Consider the following 26,466-nt stretch of genomic DNA (forward strand, 5'->3'; position numbering starts at 1 on the left):
GGACATTCTCCGAGGGGTACTGGACTGTGAGAGGGTGCAGGCTGGGCTGAGGGACCCCTTTCACCCCCCAGTGAACAAAGGTCATGCTAAAAAATAAAAACAAAACAAGGCTGCTCAGTAGAGCTTCCTGGAATGACGGAAGTGGTCTACAGCCACTGTCCAGCTGGGCAGCCACTAGCCACAGGTAGCTATTGAGAGCTCTGAAATGTGGCTTATGAGGCTAAAAAACTGAATTTGTTTCCGTTACATTTAAATAGCCACACGTGGCTACCAATTTGGACAGCGAGGTTCTAAAACTTTCCAATCCCTCACTCACTCAAATGCAGGCAATCCCCACATAAAACAGAGCCCATGTACCATCCTTGGCCTGCGGCTCTGAGACCCACCCCACCTGGCCATTCGTCTGCGGATCACCTCCAAGCCACTGACACTGAGACTGTTTCAGGCTTGAATTCTATCTCTAGCTCCAGGATCTTGGAAATTTCAATGAGGCCCTCAAGAGTGAATGAATAGCTACTGGCATGAGGCAGGGTCTCGAGTCTGATGTTCACATTATCTCACTTTCCCAGGAGAAGTTCCCTGTTGTTTGGGAAGTTCAGATCATGGGAGGAAATATTAGCAATGACACTGAGCTCAACCTTGAGCCAGAAGGAAAGGGCAAAAACTTGTATCGTGCTTACCAGTAGCTGACTTATTTGCCCCTTTCTTCACCCTCCCATTACCAAGATTGGCACAATGAGGCCTGGGACATGCCCTCATCAGTGGGAGGAAGAGATCTGAACAAGCCCAGTCCCTGAATTCTTTCCACTGGCCCCACTGCACCGCTAGGGGCCCAGGAGGGCTAGGGTGGTGGGGAGACAGAGGGCAGCACCGAGTACCAGACACTGGGCAGCTTACAGAACAGAAACGGATTTTCTCACAGTGCTGGAGGCTGGAAGCAGATCAAGGTGCCTACTCACCACCCTGAGGTGGGAAAGTACTTTTATGGGTTCTGGTACACTAACTCTGGGACAGCTGTCAGCTCCATGCTGAGAATAAAGCTCAGGCCCAGCTGACCCCAAAGCCTGGAGCCTCCCAATCAGCTAAGGACAGCAAGAGGGTGAGAAGGCTGCAGTGTCGGGACCTGGGACAGTTCTCAACATCTGTGGAGGAGAGAGGTCTGGGCCTGGCAGGGAACAGTCCCTGGGTCAAGGGGTACCTTGGAGATGGTTGAGTGTGGGTCTGGCTTCCTGGGCCCAGGACCTGGTAGACAGCTCTATCTGCACTTGCTGTCTATGAATTGCTTATCTATCCAAAACTTTAAAATGAGAAACAAAAACGAAGAGGGAGGGTGGCCTTCCTGTAGGAGGCAGCAGGACTACGGTGGATTGCAAAGGCAGGGGAGCAGGCTCAGAGTGGGGCAGGTGGATGAGAAGGTGCAGGAAGGAGGGCTGTAGTGGTTACAGGCACGACGTGGGGAGGAATAGTCCTGGAGTCAAACCCCAGCTCTGCCGTGTGCCTGCGCTGGCCTGGGCAGTCACCAACCTTCTCCTCCTTCCTGCCCAGGGCCTGGGGGACCTCCCAGCCACAGCCTGATGCCAGCAGAACGAAGAAGCCTCACAGGATGATGGGGTTCCCTGCCTCTCCCATCCATCTGCAGTCCTCTATTTGGTGGGGGGAGGGGGAGGAGCTCTGACCTTGCCCCACCTAACAGGCCAGGTGAATGGACACCCTAAAGCTGACACTAGCCTCTACCTTCTCTCTCTGCAGGGCTCCCAGGAGAAGTTGCTGGAACCCCCCTCGTAAGCCTGGGCCCTGCAGGAAGGGTAAACAATGGGTGGGGAAGGTCTCCCAGATCTCCAGACTCAACGTGAGGACAAACAGCTGGCTCACGCCTTCCTGAGGCCTGACCCATGCCTGGCCTCTGCTTAAAGACCGGAGTACTAGGCCCAGCTGGAGAGGACCAATCACAGCCTGCTAGGGGGAAACGGACATCTCCCAGAGACCAGACCACTGGGGACACCTGAGGGTTGCGGAGTCTGGCAGATGCTCAGGGAAGCCTGGCTGGTGATGGCTGATGCATGTTGAGTACTTCCCAGATGCTGGGCCCTGGATGTACATGAGAGATTCCCACAATAACCCGGGGCCGGCAGCACCACGGGGCCGGCAGCACCACTTATTTCCAGATAAGAAAATTGAGACACTGAAGTGAAGTAAATCCCCAAAGTTGGTATTAGGGATTGAATATCTGAATCCCTCTCCTCCCCCCCAAATCATATGTTGAAGTCCTAACCCCAATGTGATGTTATTTGGAGGTGGGATCAGAGCCCTTAGAAGAGGAACAGAGATCTCGCTGGCTTTCCCTCTCCATTCACATGCTCCCTGACGGATGAGAATCCATCTGAGGGCACACAGAACGGGGCACCCGCAAGCCAGGAAGAGAACTGGCCAGCTCCTTGAACTTGGACTTTCAGCCTCCAGAACTCCCAGCAATAAATTTCTGTTGTTAAAACTGCCCAAATGATGGTATTTGTTACTGCATCCTGAGCAGACTAACACGGGTGACATAATGAGAATTCAAACTCCAATCTGTTAAGACTCCAGGATTCACTCTTCCTCATTGACATCGCTGCTATCCATCTCTATGGCTCTAATCCCCTCACACCCCCAGCCCTCAACTTCCTCCTCCTTCTCATTAGCCTAGACTTTTTTGGTTGCTGTCCACTATGCATTTTATTGTATTTTAAATATATGTACTATACAATGTAGCCTCTTAACCATTTTTAAGTTTACAGCTCAGTGGTATCAAATACATTCACGCTGCTGTGTAGACATCACTACCATCTTGTAAAACTGAAACTTTCTACCCATTAAGCAGTAACTCCCATTCCCCCCACCTCCCTGGCCTCTGGCATCCATCATGCTACCTTCTGTCTCTATGAGTTTGACCACTCTAGCTTTCTCATATGAACGGAATCATATGCGAGTACAGTATGTATTCTTTCATGTGACTATCATATTTCACCTAAGCATGTGCCAGAATTTCCTTCCCTTTTTAAGACTGAATAATATTCCCCTGTATGCATGTACATCTTGTTTATCCATTTGCGGGTCAACGGACCCTTAGGTTGCTTCCACGTTTTAGCTATTAGGAATCAAGCTGCTATGAATATGGCTGTACAAACATCGAGCTGAGCCCCTCCTTTCACTTCTGTTGGGTGTACGCCCAGAGGAAGACTTTCACTAGCCCAGGCCTGCCACACCATGTTTTCTTTCACTCCCTTTGCACTGGGCCACTTCTCTGGGCTCTCCCCCACCTGTCCTCTTCTTCCCCAGTGCTCTCCCCCCATGGGCCTTCTTCAGGCCACAGCCATCTGCTCCCGCCCAGGAGCCTGGACAGAGCCCTTCCGCTCCCATGGCCAGCCCCACCCTCCCCTTAACAAGGCTCCTCTCTCCAGCCCCCTCACAGCTTCTACACACCACGGGCCATAGGGCCAGGCCTCACTGCTTTTGCAGACGCTGTTCCACCTTCCTGGAAGTCTCTTCCCTACCCTAATGCTTCAAGCCTGGCTCAATGCCGCCTCTCCTGGAAGCCCTCCCTGACTCATCCCCGTACCTCAAGCTCCCCCATGCCATGAGGATTTTCCTCTTCATCAAATTACAGAGCGAGCAAGAGCAGTACAGCTGTCTACAAGTGAGTCCAGAGTTGGGTCCGAGTCCTCATGGGATCAGCCCCCGCTATGGGGTGGGTGTGAAGACATACGTGTGGACCAGTGGAGAAGGAGGAAGCCTCGATGGCCCGCACCAGGTTTGGGGAAACAGCAGACAGAAAGCACTTCTCCCTGTGTAGCCCCTGCCTTCCCCAGCCACCACCAATGGGCCTGACTCGCCCGCAAGGGGATGGACAAGCCTTTGGAGGGCTGGATGCACACACAGGGAGCCCCTGGTTCACACTCTCCCTGAATCGCTCCCTTGGGCTCCTCCTTAACTTGTTCCTGGGAGAAGGAACAAGGTGCAGAGGAAGCCTGTCCTCAGGGGACAGACACGTGTGTACGGGTGCGGGTAATGCAAGAACCTTCACTCTGTGCAAGAACTCAGGGGTCCCAGCTTTTGAGAAGCAGCACTCTTGGAGGCAATAACATAGGGCGATTCTCCAATGGCTTGAATTTTCACAGGACGTTTTCACAGCACAGATGGTGCTCAGAGCAAGGCTCGAAGTACAGGGGAACCCTGTGGAATCGCAATGGCTGCCACCGCCCAGCCCCACAGCCCCTACGTGCTCAGACTCCAGACCACACACACACACAGACCTGAGCATTTGACCTCTTTGCCTACATGATCTCATTTAATCCTTGGACAGCCCTATGCGGCAGGTGGTACCGCCGCCGTCTCTGTTTTTCAATGGAAACTGACAACTAAATAAAACTAGTTCAACCGGGATAATTTAGATGGAAGCCCTGTGGGAGGGGAATGGCTGGAGGGAAGCGGAGGGGGGACTCTCGGAACAGAACTTCTCTGAAGAATACTCAGAGAAGAGCAGATAAAAAAAAAAAAAAATGGTTCCAGCGTCCTCAAGCCAGCACTCTCCACATCTGGGCTGCCTGCCCACTGGGGCTGCAGAGGCTGGCTTGAGGAGCCACTGGAACACCTTTTCATTCCAGTGACCTTCCCAAGGCCTCTCCAGCCCTCTCATTCCCAACTGTGACACTGGGTGGCCAACCCATCCCAGAAGACCGCTCAGTTCAGGGGTCCAGCCTGGGTTCTCCTAGGGAGTTCACTATGGGGTCTGCCCACACCAGTGCACCTGCCGGGGCCAAGTCCTGAGTAGCTGAGACAGCTCACCTGGAGGCCCAGGGGCCAAAAGGGGAAGAAGGGGGATCCCTCCAGGGAAGGGGAGAAGTGAACCAGAGACCGGTGCCAGGCCCAGTTGAAAGGGAGGGGTGAGGGGAAGGTAAGGGGGGGAAGAGGGGGAGGAGAATCTCCTATCCCTGAGAGCCCTGCCCCAATTTTCACCCCTAATGCAGGTAAGGGGGACAGACTCCAAGGACCCTTCTAAGCCTCCCCCACCTCCAGTGTTCTAGATTCCCACTGCAGGCTCCCAATTCCAGCTCTGAAAAGAATGGGGTGGGGCTTGTTCGGACGTCTGTGGCTTACTCTGCATCACCCCACACAGCTGGGGGACCACTCTGAACCTGTCCTGAGGCCCCTGTGCCACGTTTAAACTGCCCCACAGAAAGCACAGTACAGACACTGTCCCGGTGCCCCGGGCACAAGAGGGCCATTCCTGATGCTCAAGCCCATAGCGATGGCAGCCGCCACCCCCTCCTTGTCAGGCGTGGCCTTCAGAAACACCCGTTCTCACTGGGTCAAACCTTCCAGAATGCACAAACAGACTGCCTCGAACCATCACTGACCTGCCGTACAGATAGGATGCAGGGCTCAGAGACGGGAACTGACCAGCCCAGGCCGCACAGCCTGCACAGCATCCAGACTCAGGCAAATTAGAGGGTGTCCTGGTCAGAGAAGAAGGTAAGGGGCAGTGCAGGGGCAGGGGTAGCAAGAATGAAGTAGGAAAGAAGACAAGGCAGGGAGGGACTTAGGGAGTCAGAGCCTACAGGGCAGGGCCTCAGGGGCTATACTCAGGGCCTGGATTTCATCCCAGAGCAGTCCACGTATGGATGAAGATGCCTCCTGATGAGAAAGAGGGCCTGGAGGGCAGAGACCCGCCCCCCGAGGGCCCAGGTGAGGGGCTTGAATGAAGGGGGTCAGGGGGAAGCATTCGGTGCCGAGGAGGGATTAGAGAGAGGGCCCGGAGATAGGCCAGATGTGGGGAGGCAGGGGGATGTGGGGACACAGAGGAAGGGGGGAGCAGGTCCCGGTGGAGCACCATTTGGGACATGCCAAGTCTGGGATGTCCAAGAACCAGTCAGGCAGAGCTTTTCGATGTGAGGGGCAGGGGATGGCCGCCAAGGCCTTGCTGGGAGCAGACAGCTCCCACCAGTAGAAGGCCGCCTGGAGGACAGAACTCTACTCCATCAGTCCCCACAGCCCCCCCCAAACCTGAAAAACTCCCCTCGTCATGTGAAAACCTGTTAGTCATTCCATCCTGCAACCATCAGACGATCTTTTCCATGCTGCTCAAGCAGGACAGGCTGTCAGCGCCGCGGGCAGAGGCCACCACCGCCCCCTGCTAACGCCTGCCATCAGTGAGCACCTGCTGAATTCACGCATGAGCCAGCTCACTGTGTCACACACCCAAGTCCCCGACATGACATTTCCCAGGCAAGTCTCCCCACAACCCAGCGCGGTCAGTTATGTGCCCATTTTATTTTTTTATTTTTATTTATTTTTAAAATATATTTTATTGATTTTGTATAGAGAGGAAGAGAGAGGGATAGAGTGTTAGAAACATCAATGAGAGAGAGTCTTCAATCAGCTGCCTCCTGCACACCCCCTACTAGGGATATGCCCGCAACCAAGGTACATGCCCTTGACCAGAATCGAACCCGGGACCCTTCAGTCCCCAGGCCGACGCTCTATCCATTGAGCCAAACTGGTTTCGGCTATGATGCCCATTTTAAAGAGGGGGAAACTACACCTTCTTTGAGGCTCCTAGCAGCTTGCTTATTGTCACACAGCTGGTTAAGTGGTAGACTTTGGACAAAACACACATTTTCTTTTTCTTTTAAAATATATTTTATAAAATTTTTTTTTTTTTTTTTTTTTTTTTTACAGAGAGGAAGGAAGAGGGTTCGAAAATTAGAAACATCAATCAGCTGCCTCCTGCAAACCTCCCACTGGGGATGTGCCCACAACCAATGTACATGCCCTTGACCGGAATCAAACCTGGGACCCTTCAGTCCCCAGGCTGACGCTCTGTCCGCTGAGCCAAACCAGTTAGGGCAAACACACGTTTTCTTCATTGTTATGTGCACATCCCCGGGAAAACGGCCTCAGCCTAAGATCTTGTGTCTGGAGTTAAGGGGGAATGAGGAGAGTGCCCCACAGGCAGAGAGTGGGAAGGGGGCCGCAACCCCAATCTGCTGGTGTCTGCCGCGTTACTTGGGGCAAGTTACTGAGCGGCTGTCCCTTCTGTCTGATGGGGTGGCAACCCCTCCTTCCCTCCGAGCTCTGGTGAAGGTAACATGAGGGGAAGCCCCCATGTGGGGGGGCAGATAAACCTCCATGAAGATTTCTGAGGTTAAGCTTTGTTCTAAATCCGTCACACCCGTTGGTGCATCGGTGACTTTTAAGCTCTGAAGGGAAAAGATTGAACTTGGAGAACAAATTTCCACTTTCCTGCTCAAGAAAGGGAGTAAACCGTTGGGTGGGGTAGGGAGGGGATCAAAGGGAAGGCAGGGCTGGTGCGGAGGCCCTGAAGGCAGCGGGAGGCCCAGCCTGGTGTCAGAGGAAAGGTGGACTTTGAGGGGGGAAATGGCCCTAGCCTGAAAATGAGCACTACTGCTAGGGTGAGGGGCCAGTGCAGGAGGAGGAGGCCTGCCCTAACCCCCTCCCTCCCCTCCCTGCCAAGGCTGTTCATCTCCTGGCAGCCTCAGCTCAGATCAAATGGCCACAGCTGCGGCGGGGTCAGTGTGGGGTCCCGCCCTCTCCTGTTGATACTGGGGCCTCCAGGTGTGGCCACCCCAATGGTGACGAACCCTCCCAGGGTCCACCATCCCAGCAACCACCTATTCAAGATGTGTGAGGTAGGAGGTAGGCTCTCACTCCAGAGCCGTCTCAGAGGGCCACTGGGACGCTCGCATACAAGACTCTTTGTACTCGGACGACGGGAGAAGCCTGCTGTGGGCCTGGTGCTTTATTCAGGCTATTTCCCCATTACCCTGTGTGCCAGGAAGAAATCAGGTCTCCCAGAGGTTCAGTAGCCCAGACTGTGGTCACCCAGCTGGTAAGGGCCTCCAGGCTCCTATCCAACCAAACCTAGTGATACTTGAAGAGCATGGACTTGTCAGCCAGAGGCCCTGGGTTCAGATCCCTCGTCCTCAGATATGTTAAATGGTACAGCTACTGTGTAAAACAACCTGGTGGTTCCCCAAAATGTTAGAAACAGAGCTACCATATGACCAGCAATTCCACTCCTAGGTGTATGATCAAGAGAAATAAAACGTATGTTCACACAAACACTTGTGCACAGCTGTTCACAGCAGCCTAAGCGACTATTATGACAGGTTGACTGGAAAGACCAGAACAACTGGCTGACCAGTCGCTATGACACGCACTGACCACCAGGGGGCAGACATTCAATGCAGGAGCTGCCCCCTGGTGGTCAGTGCACTCCCACAGCCAACCTCCTGCAGCCCCTCCCGGTTGGCCCCCATCAGTCCCTGGTGCTAAACCATTCAGAGACTTGCTTCTGGTCGAGGTTTCCTATGTAGCAGAGCAGCTCCCTTGCTACACAAGGATTTGTCTCACTCCTGTCCTCTCCCTTACTCAGGGGCTGCTTGCCTGCCATGGTGGTGGCATGGTGGCAAGGGAAGGAGGAGGGGGGAGACAGGGAACTGCTTGGTGGTGGGGTGCGAACGGCAGTGGTGGCGTCCATTCCTTCTGTGTCTGGCTCAGTGACCATTGCCTCCTCTTCCAACCCCAGTGGGACTTTCAGGCCCAGGCTGGGATGGGACACACGGCCCCTTTCCCAGGAGGGCCGAGGGCCAGCTTCCTCCTTGGGACCAGTGGCCAACCTCCTGTGATCCCTCCTCCCGCACCCCCACCCCCTTTGCATGAATTTGTGCACTGGGCCTCTAGTTATTCACAACAGCTAAAACGTGGAAACAATCCAAATGTCCATCCATGGATGGATAAACCATAGGTAGTGTAACCATACAATGAAACATTCTTCAGCCATAAACATGAATGAAGTACTGAAACATGCTACAACATGGATGGACCCTGAAAACATTCTAAGTGAAAGAAGTCAGTCAAAAGAACCAAATATTGTAGGATTCCATTTATACAAGATATTCAGAAGAGGCAAATCCATAAAGACAGAAAGCAGATTAGTGTTGCCAGGAGCCAGGGGTGAGCTGGAAAACGGGAATGACTGCTTAATGGGGAGACTTTCTTTGGGGTGATGAAATGTTTTGGAATTAGACAATGTGATGGTTGCACAACTCTGTGAATATACTAGAAGCAAATGAATGTAAACTTTTTAAAAAATATATATTTTATTGATTTTTTACAGAGCGGAAGGGAGAGGGACAGAGAGTCAGAAACATCGATGAGAAAGAAACATCTACCCACTGAGCCAAACCAGTTAGGGCCGAATTGTAAATTTTTAAGAGGGTGAGTTATATGGTAGGTGAATTTTATCTCAACTAGAGGCCCAATGCACGGAACTTGTGCACGGGGGCAGGTGTCCCTCAATCCAGCCTATACCCTCTCGAATCTGGGACCCCTTGAGGGATATCCAACTGCCCGTTTAGGCCTGATCCCAGTGGGCTGTCTGTAGCTCCCAGGACTGCAGGCTCCTAACTGCCTGCCTGCCTGATTGCCCCTGTTTCTCCCTGCCAGCCTGATCACCCCCTAACCACTCTCTTACCAGCCTGATAGACACCTAACTGCTCCCCTACCAGCCCGATTGTATCCATCTGCCCTCCCCTGCAGACCTGGTCAACCCCAATTGCCCTCCTCTGCTGGCCTGATTGCCCACAACTGTCCTCCCCTGCCAGCCATCTTGTGGTGGCGATCTTATGTCTACATGGGGGAGGCCATCTTGTGTGTTGGAGTGACCATTAATTTGCATATTACTCTTTTATTAGATAGGATAAAGCTGTTGTTCAAACACCCCTATTCTTCTCATAGTGTTTTTATGATCTTGGGAAAGCAATGTACTATTTAATGCCTCAGTTTCCTCATTTGTAAAATGGGGCTGGTAACTACATCTGTGTGATAAGGGTAGTTGTGATGCCCTGACTGGTTTAGCTCAATGGATAGAGCATTGGCCTGCGGACTGAAGGGTCCCAGGTTCGAATCCGGTCAAGGGCATGTACCTTGCTTGCGGGCACATCCCCAGTAGGGGGTGTGCAGGAGGCGGCTGATCAATGTTTCTCTCTCATCGATATTTCTAAATCTCTATGCTTCTCCCTTCCTCTCTATAAAAAATCAATAATATATATATATTTTAAAAAGGGTAGTTGTGAGGATTAAATGAGTTAATACATAACATGCATAGCTGCTTTGCTGGGTGTATCTTTCCCTCGGCCTTAATCTGTTCTAGTTCATTGGCTTCTGCTCTCCACACTGCCCTGTTGTTCCCCACACTTGCTAAGCTCCTACTTATTTTTCTTTTTAATTTTTGTAAAACACACATCATATAAAATTTGCCATCTTAACCACCTCTAAGTGCATACACAGTTCAGTAGTACATACAGTCACACTGTCATGCAACCAATGTCCAGAACTCCTTCATTTTGCAAAACAGAAACTCTACACCCATTCCCCAATCTCACCAGCTCTTGGCATCCCCCATTCAACCTTCTGTCTCTATGATTTTAACTACTTTAGGTACCTTGTGTAAGTGGAATCACTCAGTATTTGTTCTTTTATAACAGGCTAACTTCACTTAGCAGGATGTTCTCAAAGATCATCCATATTGTAGCTGTGTCAGAATTTCCTTCCTCTAAGGCTGATTAGTGAAGGTATAGACCACATTTTGCTTATCCATTCATCTGTCGATGGATACTTCAGTTGTTTCCACCTTTGGCTGCTGTGAATGCTGCTAAGAACACGCATGGGCAGGTAGGACCCAAGCTTTTAAGCACATACCTCCGAGGTCAAAATATATTATGTTTAAGGCACAGACAAATGTAAGGCATCTAAAAGTGAGTTTTCCTTTAGAAGTTTTCTTTTTTAATAATTTAAATTTATTTTTTCCCCATTGATTTTCTTTTTAGAGAGAGTAAAAAGGGGGGGGGGCGGAGAAAGAGAGAAGAAGACACATCAATTGATTGCCTCTCGCACATACACCTGGACCAGGGCCAGGGATCAAACCTGCAATCCCAGTACCTGCCCTTGACCAGGAATTGAACCTGCCACCCTTTGGTGCCAGCCAGGGACCTTTTAGAAGTTTTAATTTAACGCATGCACACCAAACTAAGTGGCTCAAGGTTTGGGTGAATTGCCGCTTCTGGAGAAGCTGCCTGCCCGTGTCAAGGTACGGCCCAGGGCCTGGGACAACCAGAACCGACTGTTCCAGCTCTGGTGGGACTAGGTTGGCTTCCTCAGGGCTGGGTTCTCATACAGAGATCGGTTATGAGAAAAAAACTTGCCAGCCATGTGCAGGTTCAGAAGAGACCAATTCAGTCCTTCACAATGGCATCTTCTGATCTCCAGGAGCTAAGTCAGTGCCACGGAGCACTGGTCCTGAGGCCCGGGCACGCACCTGGCGTAAAGACAGAGGGCACCAGCCCTCCCAACCTCCGTCCCAAGGCACGAGAGTCCCAGGAAGCCACTCACCCAGCTCCAGGGTGGCTACCTGGAGGGTCTGATGCTTGCACTGACTACAAGAAGAATCTGTGAGAGGTTAGTCACAGGTTAACAGAGAGCTGGACCAAAGCTAGGGCAATCCCACATCCCGGTGTGCCCTGCTGTCCAGGGCAGTTGTTTTTAGTGCCCCCTGTTAGGGCACTAAAAAAGTGTCTCCACTAGCTATCTATTGCATAGCAAATTACCTGAAATCTTAGTGGCTTGAAACAATATCTCTCCTACAGTTCCCATGAGATGGGAATTTGGGTGTGGTTCCATTGGTTGAGGATCTCTTATGAGGTCAAGTCAAGGTGCTGATTGAGGCTGCTGACATTGGAAGGCCCGCCTGAGGGGAGGATCTGCTGTCAAGGTGCCTCCCTCACAGGCTGGCTGTGGGTGCGAGGTCTCAGTTCCTCTCCACGTGGGCCTCTCCACAGGGCTGCTTGAGTGTCCTCACAACATGGCCGCTAGCTTTCTTCAGAGCCAGGGATCCAAGAGAGAGAAAGACAGACACCAGGCAGCAGCCTCAAAGACTAGGAAGTCTCACCATGTCACCTTCCACCAGTCAGAAGAAAGTCAGTAATCCAGACTTCACTTAAAGGCAGGGGAGCTCCAGCTTTTGAAGGGGACAGTGTAAAAGAATTCGGGATATTTAAAAACTACCAGAGTTACTAAAAAAAAAATAGGGCATGTGTGGTATTGATAGAGGACAAAATCAGAGAGGACAGGAGAAGTCAGATCAAGGAGTACTCCTAACGCCAGGTAAGGCAGACAAATCAGGAACCTGGCACCGTCTGAGAAGGGCTTTGAGCAAGGCCAGCTGTGGTCAGGGATTCAGAGTGAACTGTGACACCCCCCAGGCTGGGCTCCGTGTGACAGATGGTAAGAACCAGTGATGGCTTCCGAAGCCGTCTCCTCCAGCCGGGCCTCTGGACCCTCATCCTCCAGCTCTGGCAGAGAGCACAGCTTTTCCCCCTCACAGGACAGAAACTCCTTTTGTGTTTCTCACTGGGCTCTGCACACAGCAGTGCATGCTGCAGGGTGTCTGCAGGAACAAAACACACCTGTTTGCACCAGCCCCACACTGGAGGTCACGGTGGGCCACGAATCATGGTCACTCTGCATACGGCTTTCTCTTTCCAGCCTCCAGGCCTTTGTGAGAGCAGAGGTCGCCAGCCCTTTGGACCGCACGGACCACCAGGTGGTGACCGCTGTGCTATAGGGCTCTGTGCTAAATATTTGCATTGCTTTGGAGGCAGACACGTAGGAGACCTGCAGAACTGGTGTGTCCGTAGGCATGTGCTTACTGCACACCAACCTAGGGAACGTTCAACTTCCTGCACCTAATACATTTCAGGATAATGATCTTGAACCCCACCTTCCCCTTCCTTCCTGGAGGGAGAGTGCTGCTACGGACTCTTGGTGGCATCTCTGTTGAGTGAACCTTGGGGAGGGTGTGCCCAAGCTGGTGTGCTGTTAGGCCTGGCATAGTGGCCATCAAGACAGGTTCTACAACCGGACTTTCTCATTTAGAATCCTAGTTCTGCCACTTCTGTGTGTCCTGGGGCACTCAAGTTCCTCGGTTTCCTCAACTGTAAAAGGGGAACAATCCAGCCAACTTGAGTTGTCATTACTGCTTTTCCTGTATACGTGTTATTCCCAGCTTTGCCTTACAGCAGGGGTGAGGAACCTTTTTTTTTGCCAAGGGCCACTTGGGCATTTTTAACATAATTTGTGGACTGCACAAAATTATCAACTTAAAAACGAGCCTGCTAGCCTGGCCGGTATGGCTCAGAGGTTGAGCATTGACATACGAACCAGAAGGTAAGAGTTCAATTCCCGGTCAGAGCATATGCCCGGGTAGTAGTAGATCTGCAAGAGGCAGCCAGTCAATGATTCTCTCTCATCATTGATGTTTCTCTCTCTGAAATCAATAAAAAAAATATATATATTTTTAATTAGCCTGTTATATTTGGTCAAACACTTAATTAACTCACCCCTAATGCCTCAGCGGGGCCAGACCAAATGATGGCCTTCGGGCTGAACATTCCCCACCCCTGTCTTACCGTGTTGAAGAGAACAAATCTGAGTCCCAGAAGAATGGCACTAGCCTCCACCTCCAGGTGGCCAAAAGCACCAGCTGCAGTGGTGAATCCTTACTGTCTGTGATGGTCTCACTCCCTGTGCATGTGATTGGTGCAGGAATGCTCATGTGACCCAGTCTGATCAGTGAGATGAGGAAATCTGTGCAGGAGCAGGGCATGTTCCTGGAAAGATTTTCTCAGAGACACCTCCTGACCAACAGTCCTTTCCCTCCACTGGGTTTTCTCCTGACTGCCCACAGGCCTGGGGTTGCCCCGGCTGTTCTACAGGGAGCCACACTGTCAAGCCACGAATAGCCAAATAGAAAGACAGGAAGACCTGGGTTCTTGATGACATCATCAAGCCTTTAAGTTACCTAGAGCAGCCTGACTTATAACCTATCATGCAAAGGTCAAACTTCTTATTGTCAAGGCCAGCTAAGTAATGGCTTTTTGTTGTTTGCAGCCCAAGGCATCCTGCTGATAATTCTACAGTGGGTCACATTTCATCTTGAGATTAAGCCCATTATGCCAAAGCTTGAAGAGCCTGAGCTCAGCTGTGCACTCAGGGAGGACTTCCTGGAGGTGGTGGGGCTAAAACTGAATCTAAAAGAATGAACAAGTGACAAAGGTGGTAAGGCAAAGAGTCACATTCCAAGCAGACAGAAAAGGACATGAGACACCGTAGGGTGTGTGTGGGTCTGCATGGCTGGAAGCCATGAGAGATGAGGCTGGAGAGAAAGGTGGATTGGGCTGCAGGGGATCACAAGGATGGAGGAGAAGCTCTGTGGACAACCTTGATTTTGCCCACCCAGGATCTTGCATCCAGCTTTGTGCCTAGAATAAGTGCTCTCAGCTGGCCTCTGTCCCCTATTCTGATCACACCCAGATGTTGTCCTGAGTTGGGGCAAAGAGCTGGGGCAGGGCTTGCTTCTTTCTCTAGGTGTGACTCTGTCTGCCATGCTTCTCCCAACCCCCAGGGCACTGGTAAGAGACTCTGGCTGAAATCTGGGTCACTCTGTGCACGAGTGGGACATCCATCAAACAGGCAGTTACTAAGTGCCTACAAAGCAGTGTGCTAAGCACAGTGGAAAGAGGACCTGGTTCAAATCCCAATTCTGTTTCTTTCCAGGGGTCTGACCTTGAGCAAGGCACTTTACTTCTCCAAACCCAGTGCCTTTACCTGCTTGTGACAGACGGTAAAGTCAACGATGGCTCTATTATATCTGGTACTGGGGGGAATAAAAAAATGCAAAACAAACAAACAAACAAACAAACAAACACCCTTCCTGGGCATAAAGTTTATAATCTAGGTGGGAGAATAAGACAAGTAACTAACATGCTCTTATGGACAAAAGTTGAGAAGTGATGAAAGGTTAAGCAGAGGGAGCATCTGAGCTGGGCTATCAGGAATTAGAAAATCTAGACGAGTGGTGATGAGGGACAAACATTCGTGCTGTAAGACAAGGCCCACAGAGGCGGGGCAGGCGGGATACAGAAAGCCTGCAGGTGCCACTCTGTGCTCCTAAAGCCTTGGGAACAGCACACCGCAAACAGAAGGGCTGGACGTAACTGTGTGTGTATGGGCATCATTTGCATGCTGTAACAGCAAGCCTCCGAGCCTAAGTCAGAAAGATGCAGGTTTAAGTCCTGGCTCTACCACTTACTGTGTGACCTTGAGCGAGTCACTTAACCTGTGAGCCTCAGAGAACTTTGCAAAACAGGTGTAAAGCCTAATTTACAGAGTATTTTGAACCAGGGTATATTCAGCACCTGGGACCAGGATCCCCTTTCCTACCTAGCTAACAATTCCCATTTTAAAGTCCCAAGATCCAGTGTTACCTCCTGTAGGAAAGCCTACATGCCTCCCCTGGGCAGTCCCTCAACACCCCTTACCCTAATACCCTCCACCCTTCCCTGGTTCCACCCGCTGTATCGTGATCACTCCTGTTTTTCTCCCCCACCAGGCCCTGGGATTCCAAGAGGGAGGGCTGGGGTACTTCGACACCTCCTGGCTCCAGCTTCACCCCCACACAGAGTGGGTATCTAGCAAGGCCGTTATTTCTCCCCAAGCCTCCACGCAGGTAGGTACCCGCGGGAGGCAGTGACTAAGTGTGCTGAGGGTGGAGGGAAGGGGGTTTCAGGAAAGTTTCAGAGTGCTTTCACTAGATCTTGAGGACTGAGTAGGAATTTACTGTTCCAGACAGAGCTGGAAGTACGAAAGCAAAGAGGTGTGAAGGGAAGGACAGAGTAAACTGTGAGTCACCAGAGCGTTTGCCAGAGAGGATTGGTTAAAGAGGATCCTAGATCCAGATCTGGAACGGCCTCGAATGCCAGAGGAAGGAGTCGACCCTATAAGGGAGTGACTGAAAACTTGTAAACAGGCAGCACAGAGACCCTGAGGGGGCGGGCGGGAGGATGCAGTACTAGTTTGGGGTGAACTTAGGTTGGGGGTGGGATGGGGAAAATGTCAGGGCTATGGGCCAGCACTTGGCAGTAGGTACTGATGAAAAAAAAATCAGAGAGGACCGAAAATTCTACCTGGAAGACCAATTATTGAGAACAGCTTAAACAATAGGTCCACACTCCACTACACCTCACACTTGCTTAAAAGGCCAACTTCCACCATCACGCCATTCTACACATACACCGAAGCTCTCTGAAAACTATTGGGCCGAGTGCTGCTGCCGTCATTACAGACGAACAAAGTGAGAACCAGAGAAGGAATGGGACCTTGTCGCTCTCCTCCAGGCAGGCAAGGAAGGTGCTGACAACAACCCGAAGCCAGTGTCCTGGCCAGGAGCACCAGCAGGGCAGCTTTCAGCCATTTGACAAATGAACTCGACACCTCTTGGAGTCAGACCCTGGATGGAGAAACGGAGATGACCTTTGACCTCTGAGTCATCTTGAGACTGAGCTGGTCACCTGGGCCTTGGACCAACTGCCCCTGCAGAGAGGGAGAAATGGGACCTGCTGAGGGGTAGGTTTTCCATGGTTAGGTTGGCAGGGGCTCACCCCCGGGGCTTGCCTATCTCTGAGTCCTCCAAAGCGGGCCCTGGGGTGGGGCTGGAAAAGGGCCAGTCCCTCTACAAGGGGAAAGGGGCAGCAGCTCTTTCCTGGCCTTTCTAATAAGCCCTCCAATGCCCCCTCCTCCTGGCACCCAGGCCCTGCACAACCGCAGCCTGAGTCATCAGCCCAGTTTGAATGGGAGCCGAGAAATCAGCCAGGGGGCTGCCTGGGGCTGAGGGCCAAGGGTTGGAAAAACAAGGCGGCTTTCTCTTACTCCAGCCTCGGAACTCGAGGCAGGGTAGGGGGTGGGGGTGGAGGGCAGAGGTAAGGTAGATGCAGGATGGTGGGTGTCAGCAGCCAGAGGGGGCTGTGAGGGTGGGGGTGGAAGGGGAGATTCAGAATCTGAGCTGTGGACTTTTGTTTTCAAATGACCTGTTTAATAATTACCTTTGCAATCAAAGGAACTAGGGCCCAGCAAAGGAAAAAAAAAAAAAAAAAGATTTCAACCCTCCATACCCCATCGAGCAGCCGGAGAAGAAAGTAAACAAGATGCCACTGGCAGATAGACCTTCCATCTCGCAAACAATGGCGGGACTGAGCACCCGGCTCAGACACACACATTAAAGTGAGATTTCCAGGCGAGAACTTTACCAGGGAGATAAGAGGCTCGACTGAATGATTTCCCCTGCAACCCCAGAGCCCCACGGAGCTCGGTGCCCAAGGGGGCGGCTTAGGGGTCTGTCATTGTAACGTTAACCTTGACCTGTAATGTATTCATTCATTTTTGCAGGGAGGGAGCACCACCTCCGCCTCAGCCTCAGCCTCTGAGAAAAAAAAAAAAAAATCCCCAACCAGCAACAACTTCATCCCTTTGAATAGTCACAATGGTTGGCAAACAAGAGATTTAAGTTACAGAGGCTCGCACTCCACTGGGGCTCGGGCTCCTTAAAAAAAAACACACACACACACACACAAAACCCCTAATCCAAGCACCCACCGGGGCTCACAAAGTCAGACCTGACCTGGCATTGGGAAAATCCAACTTGCTTCTTCTTTTTTTTTTTTTTTGCAACCTCCCAAGGCCTTCAACTATTTTCTTCCCTGCAGCATCCAAGCCCAGCCTCAAGGCAGAGCCATAAACATGCCTGCTCCTCCCTCCCCCTTCCACGGTTCGGCAAAACACCCCCTCCCACCTCCCGGACCCCAAGGATTAAGATCCACCGCGACCGTCACCCGCGGCCCCCCTCTTGCCTTCTCCCAGCGCCCCCCTTCCCCCTCCCCGCGCCCTCAGCAACCCCTGCAGCACCTTGAGATAAAACACCCACTTAAATGATTTTATGATTTTTCTGCTCTGGGGAGCCGCGCTCGGCACAATCCCTCCCCGCCGCCCGCCCTGGCGACGGGGGCCGGCCCAACCGAGGGGTTGGGGGATGGGGGGCGGTAGTTTGTTTTTCCCACTGGCCGCGTCCCCACACCTGTTTTTCATTCATTCATTCGTTCGCTCATTCATTCAGGGACTCGTCGCTGCAGCCTCGGATCTCGGGGAGGGGTCGGGAGGGAGAGGGCTGAGATGGGGGGAGACAGCGGTGGGGGTGCATCTGAGGGGAGGGGGGAAGTCGGGGTGGAAGGACCCGGTTGGAGGGGGGCAGATGGGGTGGCTTTGTCACCCGCAAGGCTAGCGGCGGGGCGGGGGTGCTCGCCGGGCTCGAAGTTGTTTTCCGAGCGGGCGGCGCGGACAGCCGCCCCGGCTGCGCCTCTTTGTCTCCCTCCGGCCGGCGCCGCGTCCCCGCGCGCTCTCACCTGGTCTTGGAGGACAGGAAGGCGAGTTTGATGAGGCCGTAGGTGAAGAGCGGGAGACTCTCCTTGGCGACGCTGGCAACTTGCAGCCGGTGCTCCAGGATGTGGAGTTCCATCGTCCGCCCGCGCTCCTCCGCGCTCTCCGCGGCGGCTCATCCGCGGGGGGCGAGCCGCGGCCCCCGCCCCCTGCGCGCCCCGCCGGCACCGAGCGCCGCGGGCAGCCGGCCCAGGACCAGGAGCCCGGCGGCGGGCGGACAAAGGACAGGCCCGCCAAGCCGCGAGGGGCCGGGGCGGCGGGCGGCGGGCGAGGGCGGCAGCGCTGGCGGAGCGGCGGCGCGCGGCGCCCGGCGCGGGGAGCAGCTGGTGTTCGCTGTAACAAACAACTTGCCACTCAAACGCCGGCCCGCTGGGCATGCGCGGCCGCGCGGGGCGTGCCGGGACTTGTAGTCGCGCGCTGCCCGGCGCTGCCCGCCGCTGATGTCAGGGGCCGGGCGGCCGCGCCGGGGGTCGGCCGGTGTTAAGGGGAAATATGCACGAGTGCGCTATCCCCAGGGACTGCCGGGGAGGCGGAGGGCACACACGGGGGCTTTCGAGCCAACATGAGCCTCTAAGTGCAAGCTCTGCCACCCTGCGCTTGAACTGGGCGCTCTGGGGTCAAAGCGAGTAGCCAACGCTGCTGCAGCGCTGGAGGAGGCCCTTGTCTGGGAGGGGAGAAATTTTGGAAAGACCAATCATTACAGTGCAGAGAAGCAAAACAGAGATGGGTGCTGAGGACACAGATGGGGCTGATGGTGGTAAAGGGTTGTTTTTGGTTGTTTTTGGAGGAGGAGGGACATCCAGGCTGGGTTCTGAAGGATGAATGGAAGCTCGCCGAGGAGGAAGGGGGTGGGGTTGGGGGCGGGGGCTTGCGGGGATGGAGGCCAGGGGCCTTCCAGGCAGAAGGAACAGCGTGTCCAAAGGCACAGAAGCGTGAAAGCCTCCACGGCGCTGTGTTTGGCTTTGTTGGAGCGGAAAATGGGAGGGAGGAGAGGCAAAGATAAGGCAGGCCCAGTCACCGGGAGTCCGGTCGAGAGGGGTTATGTGTGCAGAGCTAATGAGGGAGCCATTTATCCCGCGGGAGAGGGGCTGACAGGAACGTCCCTCGGCAGGTTGCATTGGGGCAAAGTCTGAAATACATTAGAAAGGCTTCCTTCCCATCTCAGGGACAGTGTGCCAGTGACCATAACCCTCAGTGGTTCCCCTTCATGGCTGGCCGTTAATGGATTTTAAAATGTTCTAAGTTAAATTACCGGTGCTTTGCCTTTTGGCAGAGTAATTTGGTGGTGTGATAGGCATGCTGGGAACTCTCTTTTTTGAGGGAAGTTGTGGTTGTACCCTTTCACACTCTCGGCCCTTCTCTGTGAGGTAGAAGCGTATTAGGCTCCCTCATTTCCACAAAAAGGTGTGAAGCCTGCATGCTGATCTCAGAGCTTGCTGGTCCCCTTCCTGTCTTATCGTCATTAGAGAATTTATTACCCTCTAATAAAAAATATGTTTGCTTCTTACTTTTGTTTTCCTGTCTCCCTGTTCTAGAATCTCAACTCCATGAAGGCAGTGGTTTTGGTCTGATCCTTGCGGTATTCCCAGTGCCTGCAAGGTGACTGGCACGTGCGAGACACAAATTCAATATTTATGGAATAAATGCATACATCTATTCCTTTGGAGTCTAGAAGGCCCAAAAAGAAATGCACGCAGGGGCCAGTCAAGGAACATAAATGTGCGCGAAGCAGTTGGCTATCAGTCAGAAATGGTACAGGGGAAGAAAGAAGACCAGCCTGAAGGCATAAAATTCAAATTTTAAGTCAATAGCCAACAGGTGAAACTAAACAAGGCTCAAGGCAGGAATCAGCCAGTTTTCTGATTTCTGCTCTGGATGGCAGAAACCTGTAGGCCATGACCCCTGAGTGCATGGTGAAGTTAATTTAGCAGTGTATGAATTCAATGAAAAAGAAATAATTAAAGAATGGCACAGAGCTTTGCACATAGTAAAGTTACCATTATCTGTTCTATGTTTCAAAACACTTTCCTTTGGCTGAGTGTGTACATGTGTGCACGTATGCATGTATGTGTGTCTGTGCACTGGATCTTCTCCCCCGATTCCTTGGTAATCTGTCAGTGGGAGGTCCTCGCATTTTTCAGCCCCGCTGAGCCCTTCAAGTTTCAGCTATGCCTAAGTGCAATCTCCATCCATGTTGGCCAGGCTGGTGTCCAGATCGGCAGTGCCTGCTGGGAGCTCTCCTGCCTGGAACATGGCATCCAGCCCAATGGCCAGATGCCAAGTGACAAGACCATTGGCGGGGGAGATGACTCCCTCAACACCTTCTTCAGTGAGACGGGCGCTGCCAAGCATGTGCCCAGGGCAGTGTGTGTAGACCTGGAACCCACAGTCATTGATGAAGTTTGCACTGGTCCCTACCGCCAGCTCTTCCACCCTGAGCAGCTGATCACAGGCAAGGAAGATGCTGCCAATAACCATGCCTGTGGACACTACACCATTGGCAAGGAGATCATTGATCTCGTCCTGGACTGAGTTCGGAAACTGGCTGACCAGTGCACGGGCCTTCAGGGCTTCTTGGTTTTTCCACAGCTTTGGTGGGAGAACTGGTTCTGGGTTCATCTCCCTGCTGATGGAACATCTCTCTGTTGATTATGGCAAGAAGTCCAAGCTGGAGATCTCCATTTACTCACCCCCACACCCCCTGAGGTCTCCACAGCTATAGTTGAGGCCTACAACTCCATCCTCACCACCACACCACCCTGGAGCACTCTGTGCCTTCATGGTTGACAACGAGGCCATCTATGAATGACATCTGCCGTAGGAACCTCGATATTGGGCGCCCAACCTACACTAACCTCAACCGCCTTATTAGCCAGATTGTGTCCTTCATCACTGCATCCCTCAGGTTTGATGGGGCCTGAATGTTGATCTGACTGAATTCCAGACCAACCTGGTGCCCTATCCCCACATCCACTTCCCTCTGGCCACATATGCCCCTGTCATCTCTGCTGAGAAAACCTACCATGAGCAGCTTACTGTAGCAGAAATCACCAATGTGTGCTTTGCACCAGCCAACCAGATGGTGAAATGTGACCCTCGCCATGGTAAATACATGGCTTTCTGCCTTTTGTACCATGGTGATCTGTTCCCCAAAGATGTCAATGCCGCCATTGCCACCAAAAAAACCAAGTGCAGCATCCAGTTTGTGGACTGGTGCCCCACTGGTTTCCAAGTTGGCATTCATTACCAGCCTCCACTGTGGTCCCTGGTGGAGGCCTGGCTAAAGTCCAGTGAGCTGGGTGCATGCTGAGCAACACCACAGCTATTGCTGAGGCCTGGGCTTGCCTGGACCACAAGTTTGACCTGATGTATGCCAAGCATGCCTTTGTCCACTGGTACGTGGGTAAGGGCATGGAGGAAGGAGAGTTTTCTGAGGCCTATGAGGACATGGCTGCCCTGGAGAAGGATTATGAGGAGGTTGGAGCAGATAGTATTGAGGGAGAGGATGAGGGTGAGGAGTACTAACCTGTCAGCTGCTACGTCACACTCCAGTGTCTTGGGATCGTCTTATTTTGGCTGTTCTGTGAAGTCTGTTGTGTCCTAAATTTTGCAATAATGTTGTTTTCATTTTGAAAAAGAAAAAAGAAAAAAAGAAAAAAGGTATTCTTTACTGTGGGTCTTGGTCAAAAACATTTGAAAACACTGTGGGCTTTCCATTTAATCAAGCCAGACTAGCATAAAGTTTACAAATTTAGGTCACTTTGATCGGCTTGTGCAATTGCTTTTGTATTTGAAGTTGTCATAGGTGCTTAAGGTTTTTGTAAAACAGACTACTAAAATTAATGTTGAGAAGTTAAAGAAACGGGCCTCTGGGTTACTAAATCCAGAGGATGGTTTCAGGCTGGGACTAGGGTGAGACGTTCACTCTCAAGGTCATGCAAGTGCTGGCTCGGCACTTTCCCGGTGGAATTCACTTGTCTCTTGATTCCTTAGCACTGCACTCCTCTCTGGTATACTGGGTTTCCACCTTTAGTTTCTTCTCTGCCCAAGCCTAAAATGAGTGGAAGCCCACCGGGTGTTCCTTTTTTGAAGCGTATTTTTGCAGTAATAGCTGCTGGGAATCATGCCTCCTGGTAAGGCAATCCACGTTGACTTTGAGTCTGGAGAATGAGGTATTAGCAAATGTGCTTGCTAAGCCCTGTGACTTGGGACTGCCCACTTAGAATGTTCCTCTGAGACCGTCATCCGTAAAGAAGCCCAGATGAAAGGCCACATGGAGAGAGGTCTGAGTGTTCCAGATGTTCCAACTGAGCCCAGCCGCCTGCTGACAGTTGGCACCAAATACCAGACATGTAAGTGGGACCATCTTGGACCCTCCAACTCAGTGTTTAGCATGCAGCCATACACGTGAGCCAGGTGGAACCAGATCTACCCAGCCAGTTTATAGAAACATGAAACATAATAAATCACCGATTTTAGGCACTAAGATTTAGGAGTGGTTTGTTACACAGTAATAGATAGCTGATATATTCTCTCACTCAATGGGTGAGCCCAGTCTCTGGCTTCTAATATGTTGATGGCACCCAAATTGACAGTTCCAGCTTGGAACATATTCCTTTGGCCTATGTTCCAGCTTATAATACACTAGGGGCCCAGTGCACAAATTCGTGCACCTTGAGAGGAACGGTGGGCACAGGGGTGGGTCTCAGCCCATCCTCTGCACCCTTGCCCAACCCCTCCCACCGCGCTCCCCCCCCCCCCGCCCCGTCCCCTGTCTGCCAACAGCTCCACTCCTGCTGCTGAGGATGCCTACTGACAGTGCAGAGTGATTGGGGCTGGCACCAGCAGTGGTGCCAGCCCCAATGGCCCCCCAGGAGCAGGGGGAAGTGGAGAAGTTCTGAGGGGCAATCAGGGCCAGCAGCTACCACTCAGACCAATTTTCAGTAATCACCAGAGGTTCGCCCTGATGACAGCAGCCGGCGCCCGCCTTGGTCTGGCACCCCTGCTCACCTGCTCCACCATCCCATTGTGGCTGACGCCCAGCTCGCCTGGTGTGGCTCAGTGGTTGAGCATCAACCCATGAACCAAGAGGTCACCGTTTCAATTCCTGATCAGGGGGCACATGCCTGGGTTGCAGGCTCAATCCCAGTAGGGGGTGCGCAGGAGGCAGCTGATCAATGATTCTCTCTCATCATTGATGTTTCCATCTCTCTCTTCTCTCTCCCTCGCCCTTCCTCTATGAAATCAATTTAAAAAAAAAAAACTTTTTTTTTTTAAAGAAAAAGAAAACTAAGTCAGGATCCTCCATGGCTGGTCATAGGTAAAGTAGAACAGGCTTCCTGACTTCTAGACCCATGCTCTCCAATTTGCCAAACGTGGCTTTTGAGCACTTGAAATGTAGCTAGTATCATCAGAATCAAGTTTTAATTTTAATTAATTAAGTTAAAAAACTGATACTTGATTCAAGTATTGGAAAGGGCTCAAGTGTGTTTGGAACAGGGAGACCAACCATCCTGGTTTTCCTGGGACTGGTTTTAAAACCAGGATTTGGGTAAACTGGGAGGAGTTGGTCACACTACTTTGGAAAAAAAACTTAGTTATAGAAATCTGTGAAACCTGAATACAGATGAAAATAAGCGTTCAAATGGCAATGAGCTAGAAATGCCAAATATACCCTGGCTTTTAAAGACTTGGTGTGGGGGGGAAAAGAATGTAAAACATCTCATTAATAATCTTTTTTTTTTTTTTTTACATTGATTACATGTTGAAATGATAATATTTTGGATATTGGGCTAAGTAGAATATATTACTAAAATTAAGTTCATCTGTTTCTTTCTACTTTTTAAAGTTCAAAATGACATATGGCTTGCATTATATTTTTATTGGACAGTGTAGCGGTGGAGTGGTGATTCTCAAAAGTGGCTGGTGTCAGAATGGCCAGGGGCACTGAGTAAAAGTACCCAGGCCCAGGCCCTATCCTGCTTCCAGGACCTGCGCCTCTTTCATCAGCTCTCCAGGCCTCAGTCACGCCGCTGTGGTGGGATGGGGTGGGAGACTATGGACTCCAGGCATCCCATTTCCATTTAGTTTTGGAGTCTCTGGACCCAATAAAGCAACAGCCAGAGACTGGCAGGTCTTCTCTGTCTGGCTAAGGCCTAGTGTGGGCTTTACCAGCATGGGCTGCTCAGACAGGGTGGGAGTAGAAAGAAGAAGATGAAAGGGAGGCCCAGGAGAACTCTGAGGCTCAGGTTTGTTTTTTTTTCCAGGATCCTAGGTAAGCTGACCTTGAATTTCCTCTCATAAGTTTGACAGACAACAGTGAGGGCCGTGGGGAGTCATTGAGGGTTCTTGAGCAAGGGAGAAGCCTGATGCCCTTGTTGGTCTATTCTGAAGGATCCCAGGCCTCAGCCACCTCCCTTTCCTACACTTTTCTACAGGGCTGTAGAAAGAGATTTCTCTGATTCCTTGCTAGAGATGCCCCTTTCACAAGGCCACCCCCTTACCCTTTCAGGAAAGGATTACTAGCCCCCAAAGTACAGTGGACTGGATTAATGTAAGTATCATAGCTTTATCCCCACCAGCCGTTGTCCTGATCTGAGAGACAGGGTTTTTCTGTAAGCCTTGCCAGGAGCCCCCAGGGACCAGATGTCAACCTCTCGGCTGCAGATCCACATGTAGACACAGACACTAGGCATCACTCAGATCCACCACTGTAGACAGTGTGGGCTATAGGAAACCAACCAACCAACCAACCAACCAACCAACCCAGCCTGCATCCTAGAGAGCCAGACCTGGTCTGAATTTGGCCTCTATCCACTTCTGTACAGTGCAAGTTAAGTCTTCTTTCTCTGGTTGGGTTTCCTTATATGTAAAATGGGCATAATGGTGCTGCTCTCATAGGATATGCACATGTGCATGTGTGTGTGAGTGTGTACATTTGTGCACATGTGCAAAAGTGTGCCTGTGTGTGTGTGTGTGTGTGTGTGTGTGTGTGTGCTTGTGTATGTGTGCATGCCTTTGCTTGAGGATTAAATGAAAGAATGCCTTTGGAAAAGCATCCAGCGCTGCTCCTGGCACACAGCAGATACTCGGTATTTGTCCAATGAATGGATGGATGGATGGATGGATGGATGGATGGATGGATGGATGAATGGATGGATGGATGGATGGATGGATGGGTAGATGGGTGGATGAGTGGACTGGTGAACAGGTGGATGGGTGAATGGGTGGATGGATAAGCAGTTTTTTGACAGTCTGGCCTTAAGGGAAGGCCACCACTGTGCCTCCTATTTCCTACTCCTTCCTGGCTTGTATGGTTCCTCTCACTGAAGGAGGAAAGGAAAAGGATGTGTCCAGGCCTTTTCCTTGGAGCTAGCATGTATGTTGGTGCATCTGATCCTCAGGAGAGATAGGGCTTCATATGCCCAGATTGGGAGACTAAGGCTAGGGGAGGTTAGGAGAAGAGCCTGGGGCACAGCTCTTCTTGGGTCTGCCAAGGGCCTATGCCATAGCTGAGATACCTAAGGAATGCCCATTGGTTGAATCCATGCATGCACATTAGATGCCATGGTGATAGCAGCAGCCCTATCCCCTTTCTTGTGCCATCCTTGGGCAGGGCTAGGGCAGGACAGAGGCCACTGAGTCTTTTCCTCTTCTTTCTCCATCTTGAATCATTTCCTTCTATACCTTCTTTCTGTCTTCTCCTTCTTCCTACATGATTCTTAGCTTGTGCCCTTTTGACATTTCTCTCTCTTTCTCAACTTTCTTTCTCAACTTTCTTTCTCAACTTTCTTTCTTTCTTTCTTTCTTTCTTTCTTTCTTTCTTTCTTTCTTTCTTTCTTTCTTCCTTCCTTCCTTCCTTCCTTCCTTCCTTCCTTCCTTCCTTCCTTCCTTCCTTCCTTTCATGTGATAACCTGTCTCAGGACCAGCCTGTGTATCTCTAAGAACCAGAAGGTTGGCATGATGGAAGACAGAGCCTAAGGAGCCTCCAACCCCCTACCACTCACACTCCCATGCCTACGTTTCCTTATCTGTAAATCGGAGTGGTTGTAAGGATTCGTGGTGCTGTGTTAGGTGCTGAGCACA

General features: G+C 51.6%; 1 protein-coding gene and 1 pseudogene across 2 annotated transcripts in view; one reads left to right on the forward strand and one right to left on the reverse strand.

Annotated features, from left to right (window-relative positions):
• Positions 1–18,728, reverse strand: part of CASTOR2 (cytosolic arginine sensor for mTORC1 subunit 2) — a 51,721-nt gene extending 32,993 nt beyond the window's left edge. Inside the window, exon 1 of the mRNA XM_084881999.1 lies at positions 18,348–18,728. Coding sequence (XP_084738125.1) covers positions 18,348–18,460 — 113 coding nt within the window. The 5' untranslated portion in view covers positions 18,461–18,728. The remainder of the gene's footprint in view (positions 1–18,347) is intronic.
• Positions 18,729–20,655: 1,927 nt separating this feature from the next.
• On the forward strand, positions 20,656–21,958 carry LOC311620933 (tubulin alpha-1C chain-like; annotated as a pseudogene). The gene has a single exon. The product of its transcript is annotated as a tubulin alpha-1C chain-like (transcript).
• Positions 21,959–26,466: the final 4,508 nt, after the last annotated feature.

Source organism: Pipistrellus hanaki, assembly GCF_964339955.1.
Source record: "Pipistrellus hanaki genome assembly, chromosome: 4".
Lineage (NCBI taxonomy): Eukaryota > Metazoa > Chordata > Mammalia > Chiroptera > Vespertilionidae > Pipistrellus > Pipistrellus hanaki.